This window comes from Hyperoodon ampullatus (genome assembly GCF_949752795.1).
Source record: "Hyperoodon ampullatus genome assembly, chromosome: 11".
NCBI classification, from domain to species: Eukaryota; Metazoa; Chordata; class Mammalia; order Artiodactyla; family Ziphiidae; genus Hyperoodon; species Hyperoodon ampullatus.
The window spans coordinates 56613124-56628277 of NC_136924.1; the positions used below are offsets into that span (position 1 = coordinate 56613124).

The following is a 15154-nucleotide window of genomic DNA, read 5'->3' on the forward strand; positions in this document are numbered from 1 at the left end:
AGGCCTCTATCTAAACTTTTATGATTCTGGTGGTGGGTGTGGAGATCTACTCATCTCGTGGCCATCTAAGACAAGCCTCATAAGTAAGCTCCCTTCTTATTAAACCTGCCAGCTACCAATCTGGAGTGGTCCGCTTCTTTCTTCAGTCTCTCCTTGCTCAGTGTGTACAGCAGCCAGGTTGTGAACTAACAACTGATAAGGCAGCCAGGAGACTGAAGAAACAAGCCCTGGGCAAGAAGCATTTGAGGATAATATCCTGAGTTAGACATCAACCTCTATGTCAGGAGGGGTGGCCTGTATGTTAGACGCTTGTGGACCAATGTGTGAGTACAGGGGCACCCTGAAAAAGCCGGGTGTGTTGATGCATTTGTTTGAGGAACTGAGCAGAGCACACTGTGGCAAAGAAGGGAAACAAATGGCTGCTGCAGTGGGCTGTCCTCTACTGTGGGCAGTTCTGTGGCCACTGATGCCCAAATAGAGGCTGAAGCTTGACTTAGACAGTTGGAAGAAGAGCTGAAGTTAGAGAAGAACATGCAGTTGTCCACTACTCTGCTAGCTTCGGGGCTGGCAGACAAGGTAGAAGAGCAGAATAATAAGTTGGAGACCTTCATGTGCCATTTTGCAAAGCTAGGAGGGCACAAGCTACTGCAGATTAAGGTCCAAGTACATGTGAGAAAGCCTGATTAGGATGCTAAGAGGTAGAATCCCTGGGAAAGTGAGGAGAGCAAAGGGGAGCATGTTGTGGTGATTGAAACAGAGCGCCTCATGTTGTCCAACCCCTAATACAAAGAAAAAATTTAAATAGTAGTCACCCTAGACTTCTGATGATAGAGAAATACACCCCAAAACTCCTAGGAGAAAAACTTCCTTCTTTCTCTGTCCTTGAAGTTATGAATGTCTTTGAAATGTAAACACCCCAGGAGAAAACTAAAATACTGCCTACAGAGACTGAAGAAAAAAAGGGGGTGAGGGAAATGCTTTTTAAAATATAGGCTGCTATAACAACTACTGAGCCCGTGTGCCACAACTACTGAAGCCCACGCGCCTAGAGCCCATGCTCTGCAACAAGAGAAGCCACTGGAATGAGAAACCCACATGCAGCAATGAAGACCCAATGCAGCCAAAAAAAATAAAAAATAAAAAAAGGCATCCACAAGAGACAAAAAATAAAGAAATAAAATCAGCAGAAAAAAAATTTTGTTAAAAAAAAAAATGAGGGTGGGATGGAAGGAAAGTAGGAGGGGTAACGTAATAAATGGGCTTTGGCAGTGGTTTAACCAGGCTCCACCCACGGATTCTGTTTTCTTAGCAGAGGTCACTGGAGAACCAGACAGGCTGTTAAGTATGCTGTGCATTTAAAACTTCAGCCGGAAACTTGCAGTAGTCTCCAAGCAGGAATAGATTTGTAATAATGGGTTGTAATCAGCCTTACTTCTAAGGAAAAGCTGAGAACCTTCTCATTTTACTTCATGAAAAGTAAGCTATGAGGCAACTTTTGGCAAACATCTATTAACTGGGTGAAATGGGCCTCTTGCCCGAGATTTTACTTCAGCTGCGTCATTCCAGCACAACCAGTTCTTTCCTCTGCAGCTGATTGGCTCTGGAATGTGGCCAGAAACCTACTTCCTGAAATTAAAGGAGTCAGGCCTCTAACTGTTGATCTGTTTTCTTCTCTTCTGAGTGATGGCGCTTACCATTTTTATCCTCCGGCTGGCCGTCTGCATCCTGGCATTTCCCATGTACCTGCTGGACTTCCTGGGCTTGTGGAACCGGATATGCAAAAAATCATTCCCCTACTTCTTGGCAAGGTTCACTGTGATGTACAACGAACAGATGGCGAGCAAGAAGCGGGAGCTCTTCAGCAATCTACAGGAGTTTGCGGGCCCCTCCGGGAAGCTCTCCCTGCTGGAGCTGGGCTGCGGCACAGGGTCCAACTTCAAGTTCTACCCACCTGGATGCCGGGTGACCTGTACTGATCCCAACCCCAACTTTGAGAAGTTCTTGATCAAGAGCATTGCTGAGAACCGACACCTGCAGTTTGAGCACTTCCTGGTGGCTGCCGGGGAGGACCTGCACCAGGTGGCCGACGACTCCATGGATGTGGTGGTCTGCACACTGGTGCTGTGCTCCGTGAAGAACCAGGAGCCGATCCTCCAGGAAGTGTGCAGAGTGCTGAGGCCGGTGAGTACAGGGTGTGAGGGCTGGTTAGTAGTAACCACTATCAACAAGGGCAGCCCTATCAATTTCAGGTAGATCAAACACCCTAACATAAAAAGTAGAACTACTAGAGAAGACACTGCTGAATTTTAAAAAAAATCTTAGAGTGGAAAATAAGCTATAGAGGAAAAGACTGATAATACATGAATATGTAAAATTTTAGAACTGCTGCAGAGAAAAAAAAGGAGTATAAAAAAACTTAAAGTACAAAAAAGTTTGTAAAAAATATTTGCCAAGGATGATAGATAATGCGTTAACTTCATATTAAAAGACATTACAGGACTTCCCTGGTGGCCCAGTGGTTAAGAATCTGCCTGCCAAAGCTGGACACGGGTTCGATCCCTGGTCCGGGAAGATCCCACATGCCACGGAGCAACTAAGCCCGTGTGCCACAACTACTGAGCCTGTGCTCTAGAGCCCGCAAGCCGCAACTACTGAGCCCGCATGCCACAACTACGGAAGCCCGTGCGCCTAGAGCCCATGCTCTGCAACAAGAAAAGCCACTGCAACGAGAAGCCCTTGCACTGCAACGAAGAGTAGCCCCTGTTCGCAGCAACTAGAGAAAGCCTGCATGCAGCTACAAAGACCCAGGGCAGCCAAAACTAACTAAATAAATTAATTAATTTAAAAAATGTTTTAATAAAAAAAAAAGACATTACAAATCAAGATCAATAGAATTCTTAAATCAGTTTTTTAAAAAAGAGAAAAGTAAGCAAAGCACAGGAACAGAAATATAAATAAAAATAGCCAATATATGATATAAATGTTGTCTTGCAATAAAAGAACAAATTAAAGCAAGATATCACTTATACATGGAATCTTAAAAATATAACAAACGAATGTATATAACAAACAGAAATAGACTCACAGATATAGAGAACAAACTAGTGGTTACCAGAGGGGAGAGGGAAGGGGGGAGGGGCAAGATAGTGGTGTGGGATTAAGAGGTATAAACTACTATGTATAAAATAAATAAGCAACAAGGATATATTCTACAGCACAGGGAAATATAGCCATTATTTTGTAATAACTTTAAATGAAGTATAATCTATAAAAATTCTGAATCACAATGTTATATACCTGAAACTAATATAATATTATAAATCAACTATACTTCAATTAAGAAGAAATTAAAGCAAGATACTATTTTTACCTACTACACTGTCAGAGACTTTTAAGTTCAATATGGTGTTGGGGTGAGTTTGGGGGACTGGATTACCCCAACTGGAGGAAGTGCCCTCTTTGGAGGGCAATTTCATAATATCAAATTTTCAAGGACACGTCCTCCTTCATCCAATAGGAATTTATCCTATAGCTATACTGCACAAATGTGCAAAAACTCATTCATATGCGAAAATATTCATTACAGTATTTGTAATACCACAAATTGGAAATAACCTAAACATCCAGCAACAGGAGGTAGGAGGCTGTTAAGTAAACTGTCACATCCTATAAAGGATTTCTGTGCAGCTGTTAAAAGAACAAGGAAGAGTTACCTATGTTGATATGAAAAAACTATCTCCTCAAGAGACAGTGTTAAATTAAAAAGCAATGAAAGCATAGAATATTATATACAGTATAAGTCCATTTGTGTGTGTGGGGGGGAGAATATACCTATATAAGTATTTATGCTAATGGGAATGATACACAAGAAACTATTAACAGTGGTTACCTCTTGGGAAGGGAATTGGATGAGGGGAAGGAATTACTTTTCATATTATACCTCTCTGTATAGTTTGAAATTCTTTATACCTATATGTAATTTTCACATATTACCTTTATGGTTTGTTTAAAAACTAGTTTAAAATAGTTTTATTCTAAACATAGGTGAATATAAAGTATGGATATCTTTTTTTAATTTATTTATTTATTTATTGTTTATTTTTAGCTGCGTTGGGTCTTTGTTGCTGTGTGCGGGCTTTCTCTAGTTGCGGCGTGAAGGCTTCTCATTGCGGTGGCTTCTCTTGTTGCGGAGCACAGACTCTAGGCATGTGGGCTTTGGTAGCTGTGGCATGCGGGCTCAGTAGTTGTGGCTCACAGGCTCTAGAGCACAGGCTCAGTAGTTGTGGCACACAGGCTTAGTTGCTCCGCGGCATGTGGGATCTTCCCAGACCAGAACTCGAACCCATGTCCCCTGCACTGGCAGGCGGATTCTTAACCTCTGTGCCACCAGGGAAGTCTCAAGTATGGATATCTTAACATTTGAATTTACTATACTAGAGGAAATGGATGTTCTGTAATCCCCAGTTTTATTTTCTAACAGAGGAAGTTCCTCAGAAAGAAAAGGACTTGAAAATAGTGTTTAGAGGCAATAACATACAGTCGTCCCTCAATTTCCTCGAGGTCCCTCCCTGTCCCCTCCACAAATACCAAAATCTACAGAAGCTTAAGTCCCTTATGTAAAATGGTGCAGTATCTGCATATAACTTATGCACACCCTCCCATATACCTTAAATCATCTCTAGATTACTTATAATACCTAATACAATGTAAATGCTACGTAAACAGGTGCCAGCATGTGGCAAATTCAAGTTTTGCTTTTTTGGAACTTTCTGGATTTTTTCCAAACATTTTTGATCTGCATTTGGTTGAATCCAAGGATGCAGAACTTGTGGATACTGAGGGCCAACTGTAATTCTGTCTTTGGCTCAAGGATAGGCCAACGTCAAAGTAGTAACTGAAAAAAGTCTGATTCTGATACTCAAATCCTGGGTTCTTGTGTCCTAAGACTGGGCGCAGTTAGATGTTTTGCTTACAGTGTTACTAATCTCACAACACCTCTGAAAAGCAAATAATGGTCATCTCTGGTTTAAGCACTGAGAGTGCCCTTAGGGGATCATATTCTTGGTGGTCTTCCTTAGCTCCTCCAAAGCACCCATTCTCTGCTGAACAGAACCAGGAGCTTTCCTACATTCTCATGTAGGAAACGGTCCTTTAAAGCAGGTATTGCCTTCATGTTGGATTGGGGAAACAGACCCAGAGGAGTTAAGAAACTTGCCTCAAGTTACACAGCCACTATGTCTGACTTTAATGCAAATATTCTTATCACTGTACCACAGTGCTTGTCACTGGGGCTTTTTATCTGACTTCAACATTTCTACCACTTTTGCTGGCTTTCCTTCCTCTGCCCATCCCCTAAACACTGGAGTTTCTTTTTTAGCTCTCATTTCACTTATATACACCCCCTGTGCAATCTCATGTACCCCCAATGTTTTCAATTACCATGCATACACAAATGGCTTCCAAATCTAAGTATCAAACTCAGATCTCTCTTCTAACTCCAGATCTTCATACCCAGCTGTCTACTCGACAGTCCCCTGAATGGGTAACAACCAACTCTAGCTTAACCTGTGTAAGCCAGAGGGCATCAGCAACCTCCCCAGGCCTGGATCACCTCTTCTCTCCTGTCCTCTTCTATGGAAAAAAATATTTCAATCAGGAAATTTCAAGTTTTCCATTCCTGAACACAGGACTTACACTTACCCATAGATCTGGAGGAACTCCATCTCTAAACTCTGCCTGGGATAGCCAACACTAGGGAGGCTAGAAGAGGCTAAGGAGAGTGGGACAGTCACCCTGGGTTTGGGAGGTAATCATTGGTGCCTTTCACCCTTTACCCCAGAGGTAGATAAGTAGAAAACTTCTGAAGACTCCTTAATAATATGTAGCCTCGACTGTGTCCAGACTTGACCTATATGTATAGGACCGTCCTAGATGAAAACAGCAGTTACTAACTCCTATATGACAGTAATTTACACACAGCATCCACTGACCAAATAAAATACCTAGTGACAAAATATAACCATGGGCTCCCCTGGTGGCGCAGTGGTTGAGAGTCCGCCTGCCGATGCAGGGGACATGGGTTTGTGCCCCGGTCCAGGAAGATCCCACATGCCGCGGAGCGGCTGGGCCCGTGAGCCATGGCCGCTGAGCCTGCGCATCCAGAGCCTGTGCTCTGCAACGGGAGAGAACACAACAGTGAGAGGCCCACGTACCGCAAAAATAAATAAATAAATAAAATATATCTATAACCATGAATTTAGTAACACTTTTAGATGATTCAGTATTTTAATAAAATAAATCCTATCATTTACATCCTGTGACAATGGTACAAAAGTATAAGACATAGGCTTTTTGGATCCACCATCTGTGGTGGTGCCGCCAACAGGATGCAGAGTTTTGTGAAGATCCGGACACGGAAGACCATCACTCTCGAGGTCGAACCCTCGGATACAACAGAAAATGTAAAGGCCAAGATCCAAGATAAGGAAGTAATTCCTTCTGACCAGCAAAGACTGACCTTTGCTGGCAAGCAACTGGAAGATGGACGTACTTTGTCTGACTACAACATTCAAAAGGAGTCCACTCTTCATCTTCTGTTGAGACTTCGTGCTGGTACTAAGAAAAGGAAGAAGTCTTACACCACTCCCATGAAGAAAAAGCATAAGAGAAAGAGGGTTGGGAATTCCCTGGCGGTCCAGTGGTTAGGACTCTGCACTCTCACTGCGGAGGGCCCAGGTTCGATCCCTGGTTGGGAAACTAAGATCCCACAAGCCACACGGCCAAAAGAAAAAAAAGAGAAAGAAGGTTAAGCTGGCTGTCCTGAAATACTGTAAGGTGGATCAGAATGGCAAAAGCAGTCACCTTCATTGGGAGTGCCCTTCAGATAAATGTGGTGTGGAGTTTCTATGGCCAGCCACTTTGACAAACACTACTGTGGCAAATGTTGTCTGACCTATTGTTTCAACAAACGAGAAGACAGGTTATTGTATATATTGGTTAATAAAAGACATGAACTAATGAACTAAAAAAAAAAAACAGTATAAGACATGGTTATTTAGTCCCAGGCAGTACTAGATATGGATTCAGATGCCCACAGGTTTGCAAAGCAGAGCCTAAGAACAATACTCAGATGAATTTAAAGATTTTTTTTTAAATAAAAGAAGGGGAAGTTTAAAAAATTGTAATTAAAAGGCAAACAACAAACAAGGGAAAACATCTGTAGTATATGTAGTCTAATTACACTAAAAGCCCTTACTAATCAGTAAGAAAAAAACCAAAGGCCTATTAGAAAACCGATAGTGGGGACTTGCCCTGTGAAACAGTAGTTAAGACTCGCAACACAGGGGGCACAGGTTCGATCCCTGGTCAGGGAACTAGATCCCACATGCATGCTGCAACTAAGAGTGAGCATGCCACAGTTAAGGAGCCTGTGAGCCACAACTAAGGAGCCCACCTGTCACAACTAAGACCCAGCACAACCAAATAAATAAATAAAAGAAAAAAGAAAAAAAGAAAAAACTGATAATGGACATTAACAGACAAATCAGAAAACAAGAAATCCAAATAATAAGGTTTAGTAAAAGATGTTACAAGTACGAATATTAAAGCTATGCAGGTTATCAAAAATACCGTATTACACATCAAATTGACAAAGATATAGGAGAAAAAAGTACTGATGAGAGTTTATTGGAAACGGGCGTTCACATCTATTGCTAGTATGAATGCAAACTGCTACAACTTTTCCAAAGGGCAATCTGACAACCTGTACCAAAAGCTTTAAAAAGGCACAGACTTTTGATTCAGCAATTCCACTTTTTAGCAAGTTATTTATTTGGAAATAATTTTAGATGTCACAAAGATTTATGGATAAGGATGTTCACTGTAACAGTATTTATAACAATGTAAAATTGGAAATAGCCTAAATGAGAATGGTTAAATAAGAGATGGTAACTTCAGTGGTGTGAAATATTGCATAAAGGTTTTTTTAAACCATCTTTTAGAATAATATTCAAATACATAAATAAAACAAAACAGATTATAAAACAGAATGTATATTCCAATCCTAGTTTTAGAAAAAAATACATATTCATATAAAAGTATACACAAAATCTTTTTTGGTTTTTTTTTTTGTTTTTTATTTTTTTATACAGCAGGTTCTTATTAGTTATCTATTTTATACATACTAGTATATATATGTCAATCCCAATCTCCCAGTTCATCCTACCACCCCCACCCCTGCTTTCCCCCCTTGGTGTCCATACGTTTGTTCTCTACATCTGTGTCTCTATTTCTGCCTTGCAAACTGGTTCATCTGTATCACTTTTCTAGATTCCACATATATGCGTTAATATACAATATTTGTTTTTCTCTTTCAGACTTACTTCACTCTGTATGACAGTCTCTAGCTCCATCCATGTCTCCACAAATGATCCAATTTCATTCATTTCTATGGCTGGGTAACATTCCATTGTATATATGAACCACATCTTTTTTATCCATTCGTCTGTTGATGGGCATTTAGGTTGCTTCCATGACCTGGCTATTGTAAACAGTACTGCAACGAACATTGGGGTGCATGTGTCTTTTTGAATTATGGTTTTCTCTAGGTATATGCCCAGTAGTGGAACTGCTGGGTCATATGGTAATTCTATTTTTAGCTTTTTAAGGAACCTCCATACTGTTCTCCATAGTGGCTGTGTAAATTTACATTCCCACCAACAGTGCAAAAGGGTTCCCTTTTCTCCATACCCTCTCCAGCATTTTTTGTTTATAGATTTTCTGTTGATGCCCATTCTAACCAGTGTGAGATGATACCTCATTGTAGTTTTGATTTGCATTTCTCAAATGATTAGTGATGTTGAGCAGCTTTTCATGTGCCTCTTGCCCACCTGTATGTCTTCTTTGGAGAAATGTCTATTTAGGTCTCCTGCCCATTTTTTGATTGGGTTGTTTGTGTTTTTAATATTGAGCTGCATGTGCTATTAATATATTTTGGAGATTAATCCTTTGTCTGTTGATTCATTTGCAAATATTTTCTCCCATTCTGAGGGTTGTCTTTTCGTCTTGTTTATAGTTTCCTTTGCTATGCAAAAGTTTTTAAGTTTCATTAGGTCCCATTTGTTTATTTTTGTTTTTATTTCCATTACTCTAGGATGTGGGTCAAAAAGGATCTTGCTGTGATTTATGTCAAAGTGTGTTCTTCCTATGTTTTCCTCTAAGAGTTTTATAGTGTCCGGTCTTACATTTAGGGCTTTAATCCATTTTGAGTTTATTTTTGTATATGGTGTTAGGGAGTGTTCTAATTTAATTCTTTTACATGTGGCTGCCCAGTCTTCCCAGCACCACTTACTGAAGAGACTGTCTTTTCTCCATTGTATATTCTTGGCTCCTTTGTCATAGATCAGTTGACCATAGGTGCGTGGGTTTCTCTCTGAGCTTTCTACTCTGTCCATTGATCTATAGTTCTGTTTTTGTGCCAGTACCATATTGTCTTGATTACTGCGGCTTTGTAGTATAGTCTGAAGTCAGGGAGTCTGATTCCTCCAGCTCCGTTTTTTTCCCTCAAGATTGCTTTGGCTATTCAGGGTCTTTTGTGTCTCCATACAAATTTTAAGATTTTTTGTTCTAGTTCTGTAAAAAATGCCATTGGTAATTTGATAGGCATTGCATTGAATCTGTAGACTGCTTTGGGTAGTACAGTCATTTTCAAAATATTGATTCTTCCAATCCAAGAACATGGTATATCTCTCAATCTGTTTGTGTCACCTTTCATTTCTTTCATCAGTGTCTTATAGTCTTCAGAGTGCAGGTCTTTTATCTCCTTAGGCAGGTTTATTCCTATGTGTTTTATTCTTTTTGTTGCAATGGTAAATGGGATTGTTTCCTTAATTTGTCTTTCTGATTTTTTTGTTGTTAGTGTATAGGAATTCAAGAGATTTCTGTGCATTAATTTTGTATCCTGCAACTTTTCCAAATTCATTGATTAGCTCTAGTAGTTTTATGGTGGCATCTTTAGGATTCTCTATGTATAGCATCATGTCATCTGCAAATAGTGACAGTTTTACTTCTTTTCAAATTTGTATTCCTTTTATTTCTTTTTCTTCTCTGATTGCCATGGCTAGGAGTTCCAAAACTATGTTGAATAATAGTGGCAAGAGTGGACATCCTTGTCTTGTTCCTGATCTCAGAGGAAATGCTTTCAGTTTTTCACCACTGAGAATGATGTTTGCTGTGGGTTTGTTGTATATGGCCTCTATTATGTTGAGGTGGGTTCCCTCTATGCCCACTTTCTGGAGAGTTTCTATCACAAATGGGTGTTGAATTTTGTCAAAAGCTTTTTCTGCATCTATTTACATGATCATATGGTTTTTATTCTTCAATTTGTTAATATGGTGTGTCACATTTATTGATTTGCATATATTGAAGAATCCTTGCATCCTTGGGATAAATCCCACTTGATCATGGTGTATGATCCTTTTAATGTGTTGTTGGATTCTGTTTGCCAGTATTTTGTTCAGGATTTTTGCATCTATATTCATCAGTGATATTGGTCTGTAATTTTCTCTTTTTGTAGTATCTTTGTCTGGTTTTGGTATCAGGGTGATGGTGGCCTCCTAGAATGAGTCTGGGAGTGTTCCTCTACAATTTTTTGGAAGAGTTTGAGAAGGATGGGTGTTAACTCTTCTCTAAATATTTGATAGAATTCACCTGTGAAGCCATCTAGTCCTGGACTTTTGTTTGTTGGAAGATTTTTAATCACAGTTTCAATTTCATTACTTGTGATTGGTCTGTTCATACTTTCTATTTCTTCCTGGTTCAGTTGGAGGGTTATACCTTTGTAAGAATTTGTCCATTTTTTCCAGGGTGTCCATTTTATTGGCATAGAGTTGCTTTAGTAGTCTCTTAGGATGCTTTGTATTTCTGCAGTATCCGTTGTAACTTCTCCTTTTTCATTTCTAATTTTATTGATTTGAGTCCTCTCCCTCTTTTTCTTGATGAGTCTGGCTAAAGGTTTATCAATTTTGTTTAACTTCTCAAAGAACAAGCTTTTAGTTGTATTGATCTTTGCTATTGTTTTGTTTCTATTTCATTTATTTCTGCTCTGATCTTTATGATTTGTTTCCTTCTACTAACTTTGGGTTTTTTTTGTTCTTCTTTCTCTACTTCCTTTAGGTGTAAAGTTAGACTGTTTATTTGAGATTTTTCTTGTTTCTTGAGGTAGGATTGTATTGCTATAAACTTCCCTCTTGAAACTGCTTTTGCTGCATCCCACAGGTTTGGGATCATCGTGTTTTTGTTGTCATTTTTCTCTAGGTATTTTTTGGTTTCCTCTTTGATTTCTTCAGTGATCTCTTGGTTATTTAGTAATGTACTGTTTAGTCTCCATGTGTTTGTGTTTTTTACGTTTTTTTCCCTGTAATTTATTTCTAATCTCATAGTGTTGTGGTTGGAAAAGATGCTTGATATGATTTCAGTTTTCTTAAATTTACCAAGGCTTGATTTGTGCCCCAAGATGTGATCTATCCTGGAGAATGTTCCAGGTGCACTTGAGAAGAAAGTGTAATCTGCTGTTTTTGGATGGAATGTCCTATAAATATCAATTAAATCTATCTGGTCTATTGTCAATTAAAGTTCGTGCTTCCTTGCTAATTTTCTGTCTGGATGACCTGTCCATTGATGTAAGTGAGGTGTTAAAAGCCCCCACTATTATTGTGTTTTCCTGTCGATTTCCTCTTTTATAGCTGTGAGCATTTGCCTTATATATTGAGGTGCTCCTATGTTGGGTGCATATATATTTATAATTGTTATATCTTCTTCTTGGATTGATCCCTTGATCATTATGTAGTGTCCTTCCTTGTCTCTTGTAACAGTCTTTATCTTGAAGTCTATGTTATCTGATATGAGTATTGTTACTCCAGCTTTCTTTTGATTTCCTTTTACATGGAATATATTTTTCCAACCCTTCACTTTCAGTCTGTATGTGTCCTGAAGTGGGTCTCTTGTAGACAGCATATATATGGGTCTTGTTTTTGTATCCATTCAGCAAGCCTGTGTCTTTTGGTTGGAGCATTTAATCCATTCACATTTAAGGTAATTATCAATATGTATGTTCCTATTACCATTTTCTTAATTGTTTTGGGTTTGTTTTTGTAGGTCCTTTTCTTCTCTTGTGTTTCCCATGTAGAAAAGTTCCTCTAGCATTTGTTGTAGAGCTGGTTTGGTGGTGCTGAATTCTCTTAGCTTTTGCTTGTCTGTAAAGCTTTTGATTTCTCCGTCAAATCCGAATGAGATCCTTGCTGGGTAGAGTAACCTTGGTTGTAGGTTCTTCCCTTTTATCACTTTAAGTATATCATGCCACTCCCTTCAGGCGTGTAGAGTTTTTAAGAAATCAGCCGTTAACCTTACGGGAGTTCCCTTGTATGTTATTTGTTGTTTTTCCCTTGTTGCTTTTAATAATTTTTCTTTGTCTTTAATTCTTGTCAATTTGATTACTATGTGTCTTGGCGTGTTTCTCCTTGGGTTTATCCTGCCTGGGACTCTCTGCACTTCCTGGACTTGGGTTGCTATTTCTTTTCCCATGTTAGGGAGGTTTTCGACTATAATCTCTTCAAATATTTTCTCAGGTCCTTTCTCTCTCTCTTCTCCTTCTGGGACCCCTGTAATGCGAATGTTGGTGCATTTAATACTGTCCCAGAGGTCTCTTAGGCTGTCTTCATTTCTTTTCTTTCTTTTTTCTTTAATCTGTTCTGTGGCAGTGAATTCCACCATTCTGTCTTCCATGTCACTTATCCGTTCTTCTCCCTCAGTTATTCTGCTATTGATTCCTCTAGTGTATTTTTCATTTCAGTTATTGTATTGTTCATGTCTGTTTGTTCTTTAATTCTTCTAGGTGTTTGTTCTTTAATTCTTCTAGGTCTTTGTTAAACATTTCTTGCATCTTTTCGACCTTTGCCTCCATTCTTTTTCCAAGGTCCTGGATCATCTTCACTATCATTATTCTGAATTCTTTTTCTGGAAGGTCGCCTATCTCCACTTCACTTAGTTGTTTTTCTGGGGTTTTATCTTGTTCCTTCATCTGGGACATAGCCCTCTGCCTTTTCATCTTGTCTATCTTTCTTTGAATGTGGTTTTTGTTCCACAGGCTGCAGGACTGTAGTTCTTCTTGCTTCTGCTGTCTGCCCTCTGGTGGATAAGGCTATCTCAGAGGCTTGTGCAAGCTTCCCGATGGGAGGGACTGGTGGTGGGTAGAGCTGGGTGTTGCTCTGGTTGGCAGAGCTCAGTAAAACTTTAATCCGCTTGTCTGCTAATGGGTGGGGCTGAGTTCCCTCCCTGTTGGTTGTTTGGCCCAAGGCAACCCAGCACTGGAGGCTACAGGCTCTTTGGTGGGGCTAATGGCAGACTGGGGTGGGGGGGAAGGGGGGGGCTCATGCCAAGTAGTACTTCCCAGAACTTCTGCTGCCAGTGTCCTTGTTCCCGTGGTGAGCCACAGCCACCCCCCACCTCTGCAGGAGACCCTCCAACACTAGCAGGTAGGTCTGGTTCAGTCTCCTATGGGGTCACTGCTCCTTCCCCCTGGGTCCTGATGTGCACACTACTTTGTGTGTGCCCTCCAAGAGTGGAGTCTGTTTCCCCCAGTCCTGTCGAAGTTCTGCAATCAAATCCCACTAGCCTTCAAAGTCTGATTCTCTGGAAATTCCTCCTCCCGTTGCCGGACACCCCAGGCTGGGAAGCCTGACGTGGGGCTCAGAACCTTCACTCCAGTGGGTGGACTTCCGTGGTATAACTGTTCTCCAGTTTGTCAGTCACCCACCCAGTGGTTACAGGATTTGATTTTATTCTGATTGCACCCCTCCTACCATCTCACTGCAGCTTCTCCTTTGTCTTTGGATGTGGGGTATCTTTTTTGGTGCATTCCAGTGTCTTCCTGTCGATGATTGTTCAGCAGTTAGTTGTGATTCCGGTGCTCTCACGAGAAGGAATTAGTGCATGTCCTTCTACTCCACCATCTTCCACGAAATCTTAACAGTAGTTGTCTTGAGGTGATGAAAGATGGTTGACTGTTTTTCTTTTTAAACTTTTCTGTATTTTCTAAAATAATATTGGTGAGACAGTATTGCCAGCCTCTGGAGCCAGACCACCCAAGGTAAAAACCTGATTCTGACATTTGTAAGCTGTATGACCTTGGGCAAGTTGTTTATTTTCTATGTGACTGTTTCCTCATCTGTAGAACACAGGAATGATAATAATAATACTTACCAAATAAGTGTATTGTGAGGATTGAGTTAACATGTGATAGGCCTTACAGACAGGATCTTGCATGCAGTAACTGCTTTAAATTCTAACTATTATTATGTATTACCTTTATGAACAGAAAATATAGATTGGCAACTCTGTATAAAATCTGACAGAAGATGATACTATTAACCAGAATAGTATCGTAGTAAGTTTGAATTTCTCCATGTCTTCTCACGAAGTTGGCCTTTGGGGCCACTGAAATCTGACATTTAATCATCTTATAGGACTTCCCTGGTGGTCCAGTGGTTAAGAATCCGCCTGCCAATGCAGGGGACACGGGTTTGAGCCCTGGTCCGGGAAGATCCCACATGCCTCGGAGCAAGTAAGCCTGTGTGCCACCACTACTGAGCCTGCGCTCTAAAGCCCGCGAGCCACAACTATTGAAGACCACGCGCCTAGAGCCCGTGCTCCACAACAAGGGAAGCCACCACAATGAGAAGCCCGTGCACCGCAACGAAGAGTAGCCCCCGCTCACCGCAACTAGAGGAAGCCCGTGCACAGCAATGAAGACCCAGTGCAGCCAAAAATAAATTAATTAATTAATTTTAAAAAATCATCTTATAAATTTTTTTCCCCAAAACTAAAATCCTTGATGTGTTTTTTTTTTTCTTTTCTTTCTCAGGGAGGAGCTTTTTATTTCATGGAGCATGTAGCAGCTAAGCCTTCAACCTGGAATTACTTCTGGCAACAGGTCCTGAATCCTGTCTGGTACCTTCTGTTTGATGGGTGCAACCTGACCAGAGAGAGCTGGAAGGCCCTGGAGTGGGCCCAATTCTCCAAGCTGAAGCTGCAGCACTTACAGGCCCCCCTGTCCTGGGAGCTCCTGCGCCCTCACATCTACGGATATGCTGTGAAATAG

The 15154-nt window shown here is 40.5% G+C and overlaps 1 protein-coding gene across 1 annotated transcript; it reads left to right on the forward strand.

The window, feature by feature from the left end:
• Window positions 1-1683: 1683 nt before the first annotated feature.
• TMT1A (thiol methyltransferase 1A) lies at window positions 1684-15154 on the forward strand (the record flags this gene model as incomplete). Its single annotated transcript, XM_079715059.1, has 2 exons — window positions 1684-2181; window positions 14918-15154. The coding sequence occupies 2 exons, from the start codon at window positions 1684-1686 to the stop codon at window positions 15152-15154; spliced, it is 735 nt and encodes a 244-aa protein (XP_079571185.1).